The sequence below is a fragment of the Lasioglossum baleicum genome, unplaced genomic scaffold (assembly GCF_051020765.1).
Source record: "Lasioglossum baleicum unplaced genomic scaffold, iyLasBale1 scaffold0031, whole genome shotgun sequence".
Classification (NCBI taxonomy): Eukaryota; Metazoa; Arthropoda; class Insecta; order Hymenoptera; family Halictidae; genus Lasioglossum; species Lasioglossum baleicum.
Window position 1 is genome coordinate 457,983 of NW_027469091.1, and position 15,000 is coordinate 472,982.

A 15,000-nucleotide genomic window follows, 5' to 3' on the forward strand; every position below is an offset into this window, starting at 1 on the left:
TGTTTTGATTTAATAATTTTAATTTAATTGTATTTAATGTTCCTTGCGCGGGGGTTGGGGACCACTGCACTATTATACAAATTTATATTTATTAATTTATATTTAAAATAAAAAATATAACATTATACTACGTAGCATCCCAATGAGCACAGGACTATCCTATGTACGTCCGAGGGAGGTCTGCTTCGGACGTTCGGGACGATCGGAAAACGTCCAGAATATCCTAGTAAGGGGCTAGAAACATCCTAGTCACAACCTCTGAATGGTCATGTTACGAAGTAGACTATCCTGAGAACGTACGGTGGCGACATACCTAGACGGTTTTTAGACTGTTCGAAAGTACCGTTCTCCGGAAATTCAGAAATTTTGTGAACATTTAAAGAAGGAACAACATTTATTTAAAATTTCATTTATTTCAGGATTTTTTTTGCATTTGGTATATGTAACAAACGAGATTTTACAAGATTATACGGACATTTACGAACATAACAAGATTTTAAGTACATTTACCTGTACGGTGCAGGCTTGTTACTAATAGACACGCGCCGAACACCGCCGACTGACACCGAGAACCGCCGAACCCGCCGTGTACACACACCGCGTCACGAGGTACAGTCCCGCGCTCCGAGACACATTCGGCGGGAAACGGACGTCGAGTTTCGGCCATCTTGGCGGACGAGGCACGGGCCTCTTTTCCATCCTGGCCAGCAGCTAGGAATCTTCTCCAGAATAGTGGTACGTATCGCTATTCGCTCTTCCTAATTCCCACGCTCTCGACGTCGAGTTGCCGACAGCATCGGCCCGCTCGGCATCGGCAGTTCCCAGCGGCGGGTACAGCATACTCGCCGAACAGAAAATACAGCATCTTTTCTGCCGTTCGGCCAGCCGCCGAACACGATCTCTCAGGGCAGCACCTTGAGAACTCCGTCAGCCACGGAGACGTTTAAATGAAAGGGACAGCATCCTTTTCGTTTATCGTAGAACCACCACGAGGTCGTCCCGACTCGTGGTAGGGTTTCCTGGACCATTCCCGCCTGTATCTTGAGCCGGCACACGCACCAGATTGCCGGGCACGCGTCGCGACGCCCCGGTCTCACGACGCCGGTAAACTCATGCACCAGTTACGCGGATGAACACTCTCGCGCCGCGATTCGGGATCCACGTTAGAATCACACCCGGTTCCGCGAAAGTACGAGTAGTGAGGCCCGAAAATACATATTTACGCCGTCGTTATTTCTCGCCCCGCGCACCGAGTGATTTTCAGCTTCCGTCGATTCTCTCGCCAGTAAACGAACCTGGCTCGGCGAGCTATTCGGCACGAGAGGACACGACCACCGTGGCAGACACATCCCGCCGGAAGCAGAACCGTTACAGCTTCTTATTTTCGACTGCTGCAACTTCTTGGCTCCGCTTCCTGCTGTCTTCTTTCAAACTCTCTGGGTCTGTTTAGAGTCAGCAAATCCCCGCTGGAGGCAGTAACTAGAAATGAAGTATGTTTTTATGAAAAAAGATATACTAATTACAGTAATAGGATGAGATGTACAGCTATGAATGTAATAAATTAATGTTCAATATGTAGAGCGATTCTTTTTTGTATCTACATACCAATGTTGGTTTTCTTCTCCAATCTTAGAGGAGTGGGTAAAATGGTCTTTTCTGTCCCACACAATACGGTTTTCCTTCGTTTTGACTTCTTCGCCGCTTGCGTATGGTCACAACTCGTTACAGACGAGAACACTCCTCATCTTGGATTTCCAGGATTCATCGTCTACTTTGTCGATATTCTGCGCGCCGTGTAAATAGTACTGAATAGTACCTTCATTTTTTGATCGCGCAATGGCGGCGATTTCAGCTTCAGTAGTCGATGAGATGGCGTCAGATGGGGTACCTCGAACACCCCGCAGCAGTGCTTCGATTGAGCCAACCTTTTTGATACGATGGATGGCCGCTAGAGGCGCTGCGCGGAAAAACAGTAACGTATCTACTATTGGGTAGCAGAGCGGCCAGAGCCCTGAGGCAGTTATATTGGCGGGAATGTATCGAAATTATCTTACCGGACAAAAAGACTGCAGGATGTGTCCTACGAGTTACAAAATATACACAAATACACTTGTTATACATTCATTTTTCAGAATCAAATCATATAAATTTTTTAAGATTCTGCGGGGTGCTCAAGGAACCCCATTTCATCTACCCAATAGTATATACGTTACTGTTTTTCCGCGCAGCGTCTCTAGCGGCCATCCATCGTATCAAAAATGTTGGGCTCAATCGAAGCACTGCCCCGCAGTGCGCCGGAGCGGAAATAGTAACTTCAACAGCGCCACTCGAGGTGAACTACGAAGACAGAGAGCAGATATGTTTCTCGTAGGAAAGACAATAACAGAGAATATAAAACTAAAAATTGGTATTATTTGAATCTGAAAAATGAATGTATAACATGTGTATTTGTGTATGTTTTGTAACTCGTAGGACACGTCCTGAAGTCTTTTTGTCCAGAACAGATTAGATTTAACAGATCCTCATTTAAGCAGATGGGTTACTGTTAGGGACGCGCATGCGCGTGAAATCTTGCACCACATCGGTTGATACGAAACCGAAAGAATTATTCTGCGGAAATGAATGGTGTTACCGAGATATTCGCAAAAAACTGCTATGCCCTAGTTCAGACACGGCGGAAACAGCGCGTTTTCGACCGCGCGATTTTTGTTTTTGATTGTTCGACCGCGCGGTTACGTGTGAACGAATACATAAACGCTAATGTCAATAATGTCTGCGCGGTTCAAATCGCGCGGTCGAAAACGCGCGGGTTCCGCCTTGCCTGAACTCTGAACGAGGTCTATTGCTACTGTGTAACCTATAATAAATCTAAGCCGTATTTATTCAAATTATTGCAAATATATAGATTTGGGTTAGGTCTAAACAATCTACAAATTCTGGATGACATCTACAATGAGAAGATTATTTACATATGTGAACAGAATGAGTTGTGGTTAGGTCCTGGGAGGGCTGGAGAGGGTCGGCCCGACCCAATAAAAATCAAGGTCAGTATACGTCAGTATAGTGCTATATACTGCTATAGCAATAGTTTTTTGCGAATCTCTCGAAAACTAACAGAGACACCTCATGAGATTTCACATAGCTATGTGAAAAAGTTGTTTAAAATGTGTATCTGCATAACATATTCAAATTTCAACAAAATCGGAGAGGATTCCTAAATAATTACCCCACTTTTTTGCGAATATCTCGGTAACCGTTCATTTCTGCAATATTATTTTTTCGGATTCGTATTATCCCCCTCCTCCCGCACCATACGCGCCTACCGCCCACCACCGCAGGCGTTGTCAATATACCAAAACAACCGCTTTTAATCGACAAACTTTGGGAGCATATCCTACAATATACATATATATGCTCTCCAAGTTTCCCCAATATTTTATACAGGGTGTTTGAGATCAGACGGGACAATAAACTTCACCGAATTTGGACGAGCACACTTTATTCCGTCTGGCGGTAGTCTCAACAAAACTTTATACAAATTATGTACAACGTTCAGCACAATTGTATGATTGACTGAAGCAATAAAGAATCGAATAAAGTAGTTCCGAAAGAACGTGATTGTTCACAGCAGCGGTGCTGAGAACATAGTTAGAAACGAATGCTGTTAACCGAAAAAGACTGGTCTGACGACGCGCGACTTTCGTACCGAAGCTAATCAGCGATTGATTCGACGATCGATCAGAAGAGCGGATTTCTCTCTCCGTCGGAACGATGACCTGCTAATCGAAAATCTCGACCAATGGAATTTCACCAGGCAGGTCGATAATCGATCCGACGGCGACAGCCTATCGCGCGGCGCGCTGCTGATCGATCATCGATCTCGCGACGGCGAGCGGAGCAGCCAATCACTGGGCTGCGTGGTGGATCGTGCGTCACGATCTCGCGGTACGCGCAGCCAATCCCAAACATTCCGCCCGCCTCGTCATTCATTGACGAAATTGAGAAGAATGAATGGGTTGGCAACGTGCGACGTAGTAAATGGACGATGAGACGCGAGTGCAAAAATGGAAGTTTACAGTGCTAATGATTGCCGAGATGGATACAATTAAAATGAAGTGAATAATGAGGTGAGTGAAAGTACCCTAAGTAAATGATGTTGCTAGTTAATTGGTGACGCGAATTGTACAGTGCTTAACCTAAAATTGAAACGCGCTCGAAATTTCACAGATGAGAATTGGAAGAATCGCGTGATACGCCTGCCTCGGGTTCCCTTCCAGCATCTGTCTCAGCATCGTTCGGCGCTAGTAATGGAATTAGTTTGTGTACAGGTCTAAGAAATTGCGACTTGGCAGTACGAACGGTTGCGACTCGAATAGAAGAATCTGGTCCCGGGTGCACGTTTACTACGCGAGCGAGAGGCCATTGAGTGGGAGGAAGAAGTTCACTTTTTATAAGGCAGAGGATTCCGGCCTTGATTAGTGCCTTGTCCCTTTGCCATTTGCCTCGAGTTTGCAGTGAATTTAAGTACTCCCGTCACCAGCGCTTCCAGAAATGTTGTTGCATTTGTTGCAATAATTGCCAACGAGACAAGCGTGATGCTGGAAGGTCCTCGAGGCTGGGCTCCGGGATTGCGATGAGAGGTTCCCCGATCAAGAAGTCACCAGGCGTTAGAGCAACTGGATCCTCAGGGTCGTCTGACATAGGCAATAAAGGTCTGGAATTGAGACAAGCTTCGATACCCGTCAGAAGCGTGGTCAGCTCCTCGAAGGTCAATCTCTGCTCGCCAATGATTCTGCGGAGGTGATACTTAACGGACTTAACAGCTGCCTCCCAGAGTCCGCCGAAGTGAGGAGCGGAAGGAGGATTGAATCTCCAGGAAATTCCTTCTCTGGAAGCTGCGGCGAATGGGCCTCCTCCCTGTTTCTCCGATTCGCGTAGAAGGGCACGCAGTTCGTGGTTAGCGCCTACAAAGTTCCGTCCACAATCGCTGTAAAGTTCGGAGCAGCGACCACGCCGTGCCATGAAGCGTCGTAGAGCGGCCAAGAAGGTATCGGTAGACCCATCCGATGCAGCCTCCAGATGTACGGCCTTAGTGACGAGGCAAATGAATACGGCGATGTATCCCTTCGAGGTGCGCTGACCACGGCCACTACTGGATCTGAGCAGTATTGGCCCAGCATAGTCAATTCCAGATCTGTAAAAAGGACGACAAGGAGTTAGTCGTGGTAATGGAAGATTTCCCATTTTTGGTTGTGCAGTTTGACCCTTCCAACGTATACAAGTGGTGCAATGTCTGATACAGGACTTGACCATATGACGACCCTTGAGGACCCAGCACTCTTGACGCAGAGTAGCGAGAGTCAGTTGAGTTCCCCCGTGGAGGCACCGCTTGTGCGCAGCGTCTACCCACAGCCTTGCCAAGGCAGAGTCGTCTGGAAGTATAGCGGGATGCTTCCTGTCGTAGGTGAGGTTGGTGACCTGGAGGCGGCCGCCAACGCGCAGTACTCCTTCAGGATCTAGGAAAGGACTGAGCTTTGCTAGCCGGCTCTTGGATGGCACCGGTTGGTTTTTCCGGAGAGCCCTGATGTCCTCCATGAAGTGTGCAGCTTGCTCCAGCTGCAATAGAGTGAGTTTACAAGCTTGTATCTCGGAGGCAGTGAGAATTGATTCCGTTTTTCGTTGTCCAGGTCTCCAACGACGACACCAAGCCAGAACTCGTAGTAGGCGAGTCAGGTTAGAAAACCGCTCGATCAAGGAGCATACAGACCCCTCTGGTCGGCGAGCCACGTGATGAATGAGTGGTTCAGTGACTTCGTGGTGAACTTCACTGCCCACGGCCACCGGAAGGTGTCCGGATGAAGAAAGCCACTCGGGTCCTCGCCACCAAAGCTCGAAGTTTACCATCTCGGTTGGATACAGGCCCCTGGATGCACAGTCTGCAGGGTTCTCGGCACTTCGTACATGATGCCACTTGGCTAGAGGCACCATCCTCTGGATTTCGGCGACTCGGTTGGCCACGTACGTCGGCCAACGAGATGGATGCCCCTGAATCCAGCTGAGAGTCACCGAGGAGTCGGACCAAAGATGTAGTCCGATATCCCGCAAGTCGAGCACCTTGGTGATGTGGTCGGTGAGTTTGGCCAACAGGAACGCTGCACAGAGCTCCAGTCTCGGTAGTGAGACTCTCTTCAACGGAGCTACCCTGGATTTGGCGACGATGAGTGAAACGGTGGCAACTCCACTCTCATCGAGGACTCGAGAGTAAACCACAGCCGCATAAGCTCGCTCGGAAGCATCAGCGAATCCGTGGATCTCGATAGTTGGATTGGAGCCACTGATACCCAGCCAGCGTGGGACTCGAATAGTTTGCAGCGTGGGCAGCTGCTGTTGAAACTTCTGCCAGATGAGTTCCTCCCTTTCTGGTAGAGGGGCATCCCAGTCAATCTTGAGGAGCCACAGAGACTGCATGAGAACCTTTGCGACTATAGTGACGGGAGCCAACCAGCCAAGGGGATCGAAGAGCTAAGCCGTCCCGCTGAGCACAGCTCGCTTAGTGTAGCCAGTGTTCCGAATCGAAGTGGCAGCGGAGATCTGAAAACAGTCAGAGGAAGGGACCTAGGACGCTGTGTAATGTGAGAGAGTCCGATTCGACGATTCCCTTCCGCTCGTCGATGGAGAGTCCTTCCAGAAGTTCCCGAGAGTTGGAGGCCCACTTCCTGAGTGGGAATCCGCCCGCCATGTGGAGCTCTCGGACCTCAAGTTGTTTCAGACGAGCCTCTGGAAGGGAGTCAGCTCCGGTGAGGACATCGTCCATGTATATGTCCCTCAGTACGGTGTGGGAGCCTCGTGGATACCGTAGCTCTTCCAGTTGGGCGAGTTGGTGAAGACATCGGATTGCCAGCTAAGGTGCACAGGCAAGTCCGTAGGTTACAGTGTTGAGCTCGTAATCTAGTAGGTTTTCCCTCCTTCCAGATCTCCACACGATCCGCTGCCACCTTCGGTCTTCAGGATGGACGAGAATCTGCCGATACATTTTCTCGATATCGGCTGAGAACACGAATCGGTGTCGCCGCCATCTCAGAAGTATGTCAGCGAGATTAGGCAGTAGATTAGGACCCCGAAGAAGGAAATCATTGAGTGACTTCCCATTAGAAGAAGGCATTGAGCCGTTGAAAACTACTCGTAGTTTGGTAGTCTTGCTGCTCTCCCGCAGCACTCCGTGATGAGGAAGATAATAGGAGTTACAACCGGAAGAAGGTGGAGTCGACGACATGTGCCCTAGTGCCTCGTAGGTGGTCAGGAAGTCTTGATAAGCGAGCCTGAACTCTTCAGAGCGTCGGAACCTGGAGCTTAGACCATCAAGAGTTTTCACGGCGGTGTGTCGTGAGTTTCCCAACTCTGGAGTGTCCTTGAACGGCAGACGCACCATGAAGCGACCATCAGGTAGACGGGCGTAAGTGGTGGAGAAGTGTTGCTCAGCTCGGATGTCGTCTTCCGTGCCAGGAATCGTTGCCTCGACTTCCTCCTGCTCCCAGAACCTCGATAAGGAAGCCATAAGTTCCTGGTCTACCCTGCTGTGAAGTACTGGAGCCTCAGCGCGATCAGACAAACAGTTAGAGTTCGACGGTCCAGATCCTCCGGTCAGAATCCAGCCGAAGTGGGTCTCCTGAGCGACTGGAGTGTGTGGCGGCCCTTTCTTGACGCCTTCCAAGAGAATGAGGTCGTAGGACTCGGCTCCTAGGAGGATGTCTACAGGATCGGTATGGTGATAGACAGGATCGGCGAGTTTCAACCCCTTAACGTGGGGCCAGGAGCTGGGAGAGGGTAGATTTCGAGGTTGGTACTTGGAGAGTTCGGGAATAATGTAGGCAGGAACCTCGAAGATTCTCTTTTGCTCGTGATGAGGAGCAATTGCGAGAACAGTCTTCCCCCGAGTGAACTGCGCTCTGGATTTTCCAACGCCACGAAGAGGAATCCTAGCCTGACTTCTTTGGAGGCCGAGTCGTTGAGCAAGAGCCTCTGAGACTAAGGAAACCTCACTGCCGGGATCGATGAGTACGCGAGCGAGGCTGCTTTGTCCGAGTGGGTCTAGAACTAAAACACGAGCGGTACCGAGAATCACCGAAGCTTTACTCACGTGAGTAGATACCTGCTGCACGCAGGCCCCAGCTGCATTATTCTCCTGTCGAGATTGAACTGCTTCGTGTATCAGCGTGAGATGCTTGCCTTCACATCGCTGACATCGCTTCGGGGACTTGCAATCATTAACTTGGTGGTTTCCAAGGCAGTTGAAGCAGATGTTTAATGCACGAACAGCGTCCTTTCGTTCAGAAGGCGACTTATCACGGAATTGCTTGCAGTGTTGAATGAAGTGTTGATCCTGGCAAAGGCTGCAGGATCTTCCCGAGGGGCTGGCCTTGGAAACTTGATGGACCTTGAAGCTCTTGGTTGCAGTCTTCTTGATCGTTGCTGACTCTCTTTCCGGCGGAGCTTCCAGTTCTTCGCAGGTTTGTATGCGCCCGAGCATAAACTCCCTCAACTGCTCCATAGTGGGAATGTCCTTTGATCGCTTGACTAAATCCTCCCACTCACGTCGTGACTGTTGATCCAACCTTTGGGTGGTTAATTCAACGATCCAGTCTTCGGCGTTGTTCACAGGTCTGTCAAGGTTTATGAGGGCATCGACGGCATCAAACGTTTCGTCGAAAAGTCGCTGCAATTCGACGGCGGATTCCTTGCGAACTGGAGATAGCTTCGAAAGGAGTCTGATCTGGGCTTGGACCAGCTTTCGACGGTTCTCATAGCGGTTTTCAAGTTTCTCCCACGCGACCTGGAAGTTTTCGGCAGTCGTCTTGACATTTTTAAGTAAGGCTGCGGCGTTACCCTTCATGCAGGTTTTAAGATAATGCAGACGTTCTACAGGCGAAAGAGTAGGGTCCTTGATTATCAGTGATGTAAACAAGTCGCGAAATTGTATTGTCCGTCAAAAGATGGGAGAGGCATTTTTGGCAACACGGCGCGCGACCTCTGAGTGCCCTTCTCGACGACCGTTGAGTTTGAATTCGGAGATTCTTTAACGGTCGCGGATGCCCTGAGGTCCGAAATCATGTCTCTCAACAATCCAGTCTGTTCATTGTGGACCAGTTGCACTTCTTCGTACTCGTCGTCCTGGATGTATGCACTTTCCTTTAATTTAGGATCCTTTTCAGCAGCGGCTCTGATGGCGGAATCTCCCCTTCGATAATCGGACCATAGTTCTTGGAGGGTAGTCAGGCCAGATTGAAGTAATCCCAGCGAGATATTGGCCTTCCCCGTTTTTTGATGTTTGAAACGAGTCGGGAAATCCGTTGGCCGATGAGTTGCTGATTACTGACAAGGTCAGCCATTGTTTTGTATTCACGTTTTCAAACGCACAGCGGTTAAAATCACTTTGTACTTTTCAGTGAACTGCAGCACTGAATCCGGCTCGAAGGACCAAATGTTTGAGATCAGACGGGACAATAAACTTCACCGAATTTGGACGAGCACACTTTATTCCGTCTGGCGGTAGTCTCAACAAAACTTTATACAAATTATGTACAACGTTCAGCACAATTGTATGATTGACTGAAGCAATAAAGAATCGAATAAAGTAGTTCCGAAAGAACGTGATTGTTCACAGCAGCGGTGCTGAGAACATAGTTAGAAACGAATGCTGTTAACCGAAAAAGACTGGTCTGACGACGCGCGACTTTCGTACCGAAGCTAATCAGCGATTGATTCGACGATCGATCAGAAGAGCGGATTTCTCTCTCCGTCGGAACGATGACCTGCTAATCGAAAATCTCGACCAATGGAATTTCACCAGGCAGGTCGATAATCGATCCGACGGCGACAGCCTATCGCGCGGCGCGCTGCTGATCGATCATCGATCTCGCGACGGCGAGCGGAGCAGCCAATCACTGGGCTGCGTGGTGGATCGTGCGTCACGATCTCGCGGTACGCGCAGCCAATCCCAAACACAGGGTGAGGCGCCAGAAACAGGCCACCTGAATAATTCGGCTGGTATTGGTGTTAGGAAGAAATGCATCAGATGGAACTTGCTTGGCTTCAAGGGCCCGGGGCATTAATCAGATGTGAGTAGCTTTTTTGTAGGTGGATGCGTAAAGGACATATGAAGGTGAATTTCATTTTTTTAAATGGAATGAGGTATTTTTTCATACATCAAATGATGCAGCTGGGCATTCGGTATAAGAAAGTACTTACCTATATGTATGTAGAAAAATTAGTAGTTCAGGAGATATTTCAGTTTAAATAACTCTAAAATACCATTACTGTCGTACTAAGACGTTACACAAGTAAGTAAACACTAACGTCTTAGTACGACAGTAATGGTATTTTAGAGTTATTTAAATTGAAATATCTCCTGAACTACTAATTTTTCTACATACATATAGGTAAGTACTTTCTTATACCGAATGCCCAGCTGCATCATTTGAAGTGTGAAAAAATACCTCATTCCATTTAAAAAAATGAAGTTCACCTTCATATGTCCTTTACGCATCCACCTACAAAAAAGCTACTCACATCTGATTAATGCCCCGGGCCCTTGAAACCAAGCAAGTTCCATCTGATGCATTTCTTCCTAACACCAATACCAGCAGAGTTATTCAGGTGGCCTGTTTCTGGCGCCTCACCCTCTATATTCAACACGGCTTGAATATTTGACACGATGACTACACACTGAGATCCCACACTGGATCTCATGCACAAGAAATCCCTTCGCTCAAGTTACGCAATGCTGTTTCCGCTGTATATGCCCTAACTATACCATTTATTATTATTTTTTTAAAGCGCTACAGGATTTTACAAAGAACGTAAAATACACTTTTCACATATATTTTTATTTTGGAATATTTGCAATTATATACAGGTGGACAATGATACAGTAGCGGACAAAAGTTTAAGACCGCTCTAGAGAAGACTATAACTTTTTTAATATTATACCATCTTCAATCATATAGTATAATATTAAAAAAGTTATAGTCTTCTTTAGAGCGGTCTTGAACTTTTGTCCGCTACTGTAGGTGACAATGATACAGTGTTAGAAATGTTTCGTTGTTCCCTTACTTCGCTCCGTTGCTCTCTTGAGCCAAGATTGCATGGAAGCTTCAGTTTCGCTATTATGCTTACATACTTTCGCCTTTGTTGCTGCATCTAAACAATGAAAATTTTGTTGAATAATATTCAATCGTATACAAATAAATATTATAATAAAATAAACGTGATGATTACCTATTATTACTTTTGCTATTTGCAAAGTATTGAAAGCTTTCTTGCCTTTCCGACCCATCCAACTGTACTGCATAGCGAATTTATTGGTCATCAAACAGGTCATTACCCGTTTCACGAAATTATAGTTATGTTTACCTCCCACTGCTGCTAATTCGTCCACCTACAAATTGATAATTTTGTTACAACTGAATTAGAATTCTACTTGTGTCGTTAACGTTATATTTCTTACCGCGTCTATGAAATGTTTCTCGTTTTTCAGATTATTCTCGAATTTTTCCATCTCCTCTTCACAATCAATCAGGAATAATATGCCAGTTTTGAAAATTGACGGACTTCCTTTTTCCGCCGCAGACTGTAGGTCGTCCCATCTTTTGTCGTTACTGTCCATCCTAATCAACACCTCCATCAGGAGACTGCGCAACAGATGTAGCTGCTCCATTACAATATTTAGCTTGTTTTCTAGAAATTTAGATTTGGTAGGTGTCAGCTGATGTACAGTTATGAATGCAACATTTGATGTTCTATATCGTAAGACGCTTGCTTTTGTATTTACATACCAATCGGGCAGGATCTTGTTGGCTCCTCTTACGTTTGCTCTCTTCTTCTATGCAGTCCGCCTAGCAGTGACGGTGATACCTCGTTGTTGGCAGTGACTGCAAATAAAATATATTTTGATGAACAAAGAAATACTATTTACAGTAAGAGGACGAGATGTACAGCTATATGAATGTAACATTTGATGTTCTATATTGTAAGACGCTTGCTTTTGTATTTACATACCAATCGGGTAGGATCTTCTTGGCGGCTACTGTGTATTTTCAAATGCTCTGCATCTCTTCCTGGAGGGCGGCAATTCCTCGCTGTTGGCAGTGACTGCAAATAAAATATATTTTGATGAACAAAGAAATACTATTTACAGTAAGAGGGCGAGATGTACAGCTATATGATTGTAACATTTGGTGTTCTATATCGTAAGGCGCTTCTTGTTGTATTTACATACCAATCTTGAGTTTCTTCAACAAAATTGGGGGAGTGGGCAGCATTGTCTCAGCTGAACTGTCGTCTTCCTCGCTGCTCCTTCACGCCGGTCGTATGATTTTTCTTTTTTTTAACACTCCTGGTTCGTCCACCTCGGACTGCAAATCGCTGGTGTATTCAGCCTCTTTTGCTTTTGTTCGCGCCTTCGCGTAGTCGGCTAGAAGAATTATTTAATTATTATTTTAATTGTACATGTATGGTGTATAACTACTTCAACTTACTAAAGATGTTGTTCCGGAACTTCTGTACAATATATTGATCCCAATCTGGTTGCGGCACTTCTACTTTTTTGATCGCGTTAGCCAATCTTGGTCCCTGTAGAGACGGCCAAGAGCATATGTCGCCTTGTAGCCAATTTGTTGGCACCGCTTCTACCGTCTTATCAGCTATAAATTGAACAACCGACCATGTTTTTGCCAGCTCCATTGTATGTATATCCTAAAAATTGAAGAATACGGTAAAAGCTATTTTTGTGTATTACCGAGAAATGAGAACGCGAATTCTGCACCCATGCAATCATGGAAAAAGGGGTTTGTCCCCTTAAATAGTAAATTTATTTAATAGTAAACTTACTAACTTAAATAGTACTTACTTTTGTAAATATATACTGGGTCTGATAAGTTCTCTCAATGACACTTCACAACAGCAATTCACAACAGCACTTCAAACTTCAAACAGCTGCTCACAAAACCTCTAGCAAAACGGTACGTGTCCCTTGACGGCTGCAGGCGGACAAGTGACGGAAAGAGTCCAGCGCGCTTTTTTATAGAGAAGGCACCCTCGCCCCACTCCGCGGTCACATCCCTTAGGACTTAGGAACATGGTGTCCCTCTACAGGGTGGCTAACAATTAGTTTACTGTAGGATATGAAAAGAAATTTTGATCAGGACAGTAGAAGTAACACTAAAAGTTGTATTCTGCAACTTTTTTTATGTGGGCATATATTGAAAATTTAAAAAATACGTTTTGTTTTGTCGATCTGTGTTAATTAAACATATCCTGAAAATTTCGTCAACATCTGTCGACGTTGCAATGAGCTACAAACATTTAAAGATGGTAAAAATTGCAGATTTTCACGATTTTCAGCCTATAACCGCAGTCAGTCTAAGGATTATTACATCTTTCAATGCCTTTCATTTTTCTCTGCATCAACCGATTTCGATGAAACTGTCGCATAAACCCGCATAAAAAAGTTTGAAAATGCAACTTTTAGTATTTTCTCTACAATTTTGAAAGATTGCAATTTTTCTAACAACTTTAGTCACCTGCGAAAAAAAAGGTTGACGTTCAAAACTTGAGAGGGTGGTTTCTCAAGATAGAAGACTGCTCTATCGCGTGGTATATTTCGATTTTCCGCTGGACCCTTATTTAGAAAATTAAAAAATATCCACAAAAAGTGGTACGAAAGTGGTGTTTAAACGTGTTTAATATTGGCATTAATATTGGATATCAGTGTATTCGGGAAAGTCTACAGAATCTTTTGCTGTAAAGAACAAAGTATGTAGATAAATTTAAGGAATTTAAGGAAAATTTCCAATTTTGCGTCGCCTCCGAAAAGATTGTATTGTATTTAAGTTCGAGTGTATATATATATTCACATAATTATTTGTATAATACTTATCATTATTTCACACTTTTTAATGAATTTTTATAGTGCGATTTTTCGAAGTCGATTTAATTGTTAGTTATAACATTTTTTTATTTCACTTTCTCAATTTTTGTGCCGCTTTGTGCTTTCAAATTGTTGTGCCGCAGCCGGTTACTGAGAACCTTTTTTCTTTATTTTCACAATTACAGAGAGTAATAATATATTGACATAGTTGCACGCGTACTCATTCTGCCCGCGTGGGGCGGTGTCCGGAGTTTTTATGTTGTATCTCTTGCTGACTAAGCATTGGTAGGTCGATTGCCTCGCTTTAGCAATTCGCTGAGGCAATCTTATGAAGGTTGTTCCCTTGGCCAAATGCTTAGTTGCAACTTCCGGACACCACATTCCTACCCCCTTGGGGCGAGTGCTCTTACATTTTTCCATGAAATATGTAGAGCACGACATGATACAGTAACGGATAAGTTTAAATAGCTTATAAACAATAGTAACGTATACTTATATTATACTTATATAATAATAACGTATACATAGATATTTTATGGTTTTATGGTGTTCGGGATTCGAATTATGGGATTTGCCGGCCGTTACGCCAACCGTCGAGCTACACTTGCTCTGGCTGTTTTTCATAATGTTTAGAGTCGCGTAGCGATCGCTCGCTACCGTTGCGTACGGCCGCGAGGTGTTTGTAAGCGCCCATCGCCGGTAAATCCCATAGTTTGAATCTCTAACGTTGCGTCTTACCGGATCATGCGATCGATCCGGAACCAATCGCGTGCGACCCCGCCTGCCGTTTCGTAGAATATTTAAAGGCCCTCCTTCGACGGCGCCTCGTCTGTTCGACTCACTTCTCCGAATCAAGCTTATCAATCTCTCTTCTTTACGTTTGCGACAATCACTGCGCTTTCTATATCGCAACTCTTCTTCGAAGTTCGTCTGGAGTTGCCTTCGAGCTGTCTTCTTTCGCGTCGCGATTCGTGCGTCTGCCCGCGTCAAGATTTTCCTCCGAACGCGGTGAAGATCTCCGTTCGCGGCGGCCCTCGTAAAGGAGTCGCACAAGATTTCCGTCGCGATTCAAAGGC

General features: G+C 45.7%; 2 protein-coding genes across 2 annotated transcripts; both read right to left on the reverse strand.

Annotated features, from left to right (window-relative positions):
* Window positions 1-4,533: 4,533 nt before the first annotated feature.
* On the reverse strand, window positions 4,534-6,468 carry LOC143219484 (uncharacterized). The gene has a single exon (XM_076445433.1). The coding sequence runs from the start codon at window positions 6,466-6,468 to the stop codon at window positions 4,534-4,536; it is 1,935 nt and encodes a 644-aa protein (XP_076301548.1).
* A 133-nt stretch (window positions 6,469-6,601) lies between these two features.
* On the reverse strand, window positions 6,602-8,265 carry LOC143219486 (uncharacterized). The gene is made up of 3 exons (XM_076445434.1): window positions 8,227-8,265; window positions 7,181-8,182; window positions 6,602-6,901 (listed from the first exon to the last, which is right to left on the reverse strand). Exons 1-3 carry the CDS (start codon window positions 8,263-8,265, stop codon window positions 6,602-6,604), a joined length of 1,341 nt encoding a protein of 446 aa, XP_076301549.1.
* Between the last annotated feature and the right edge of the window lie 6,735 nt (window positions 8,266-15,000).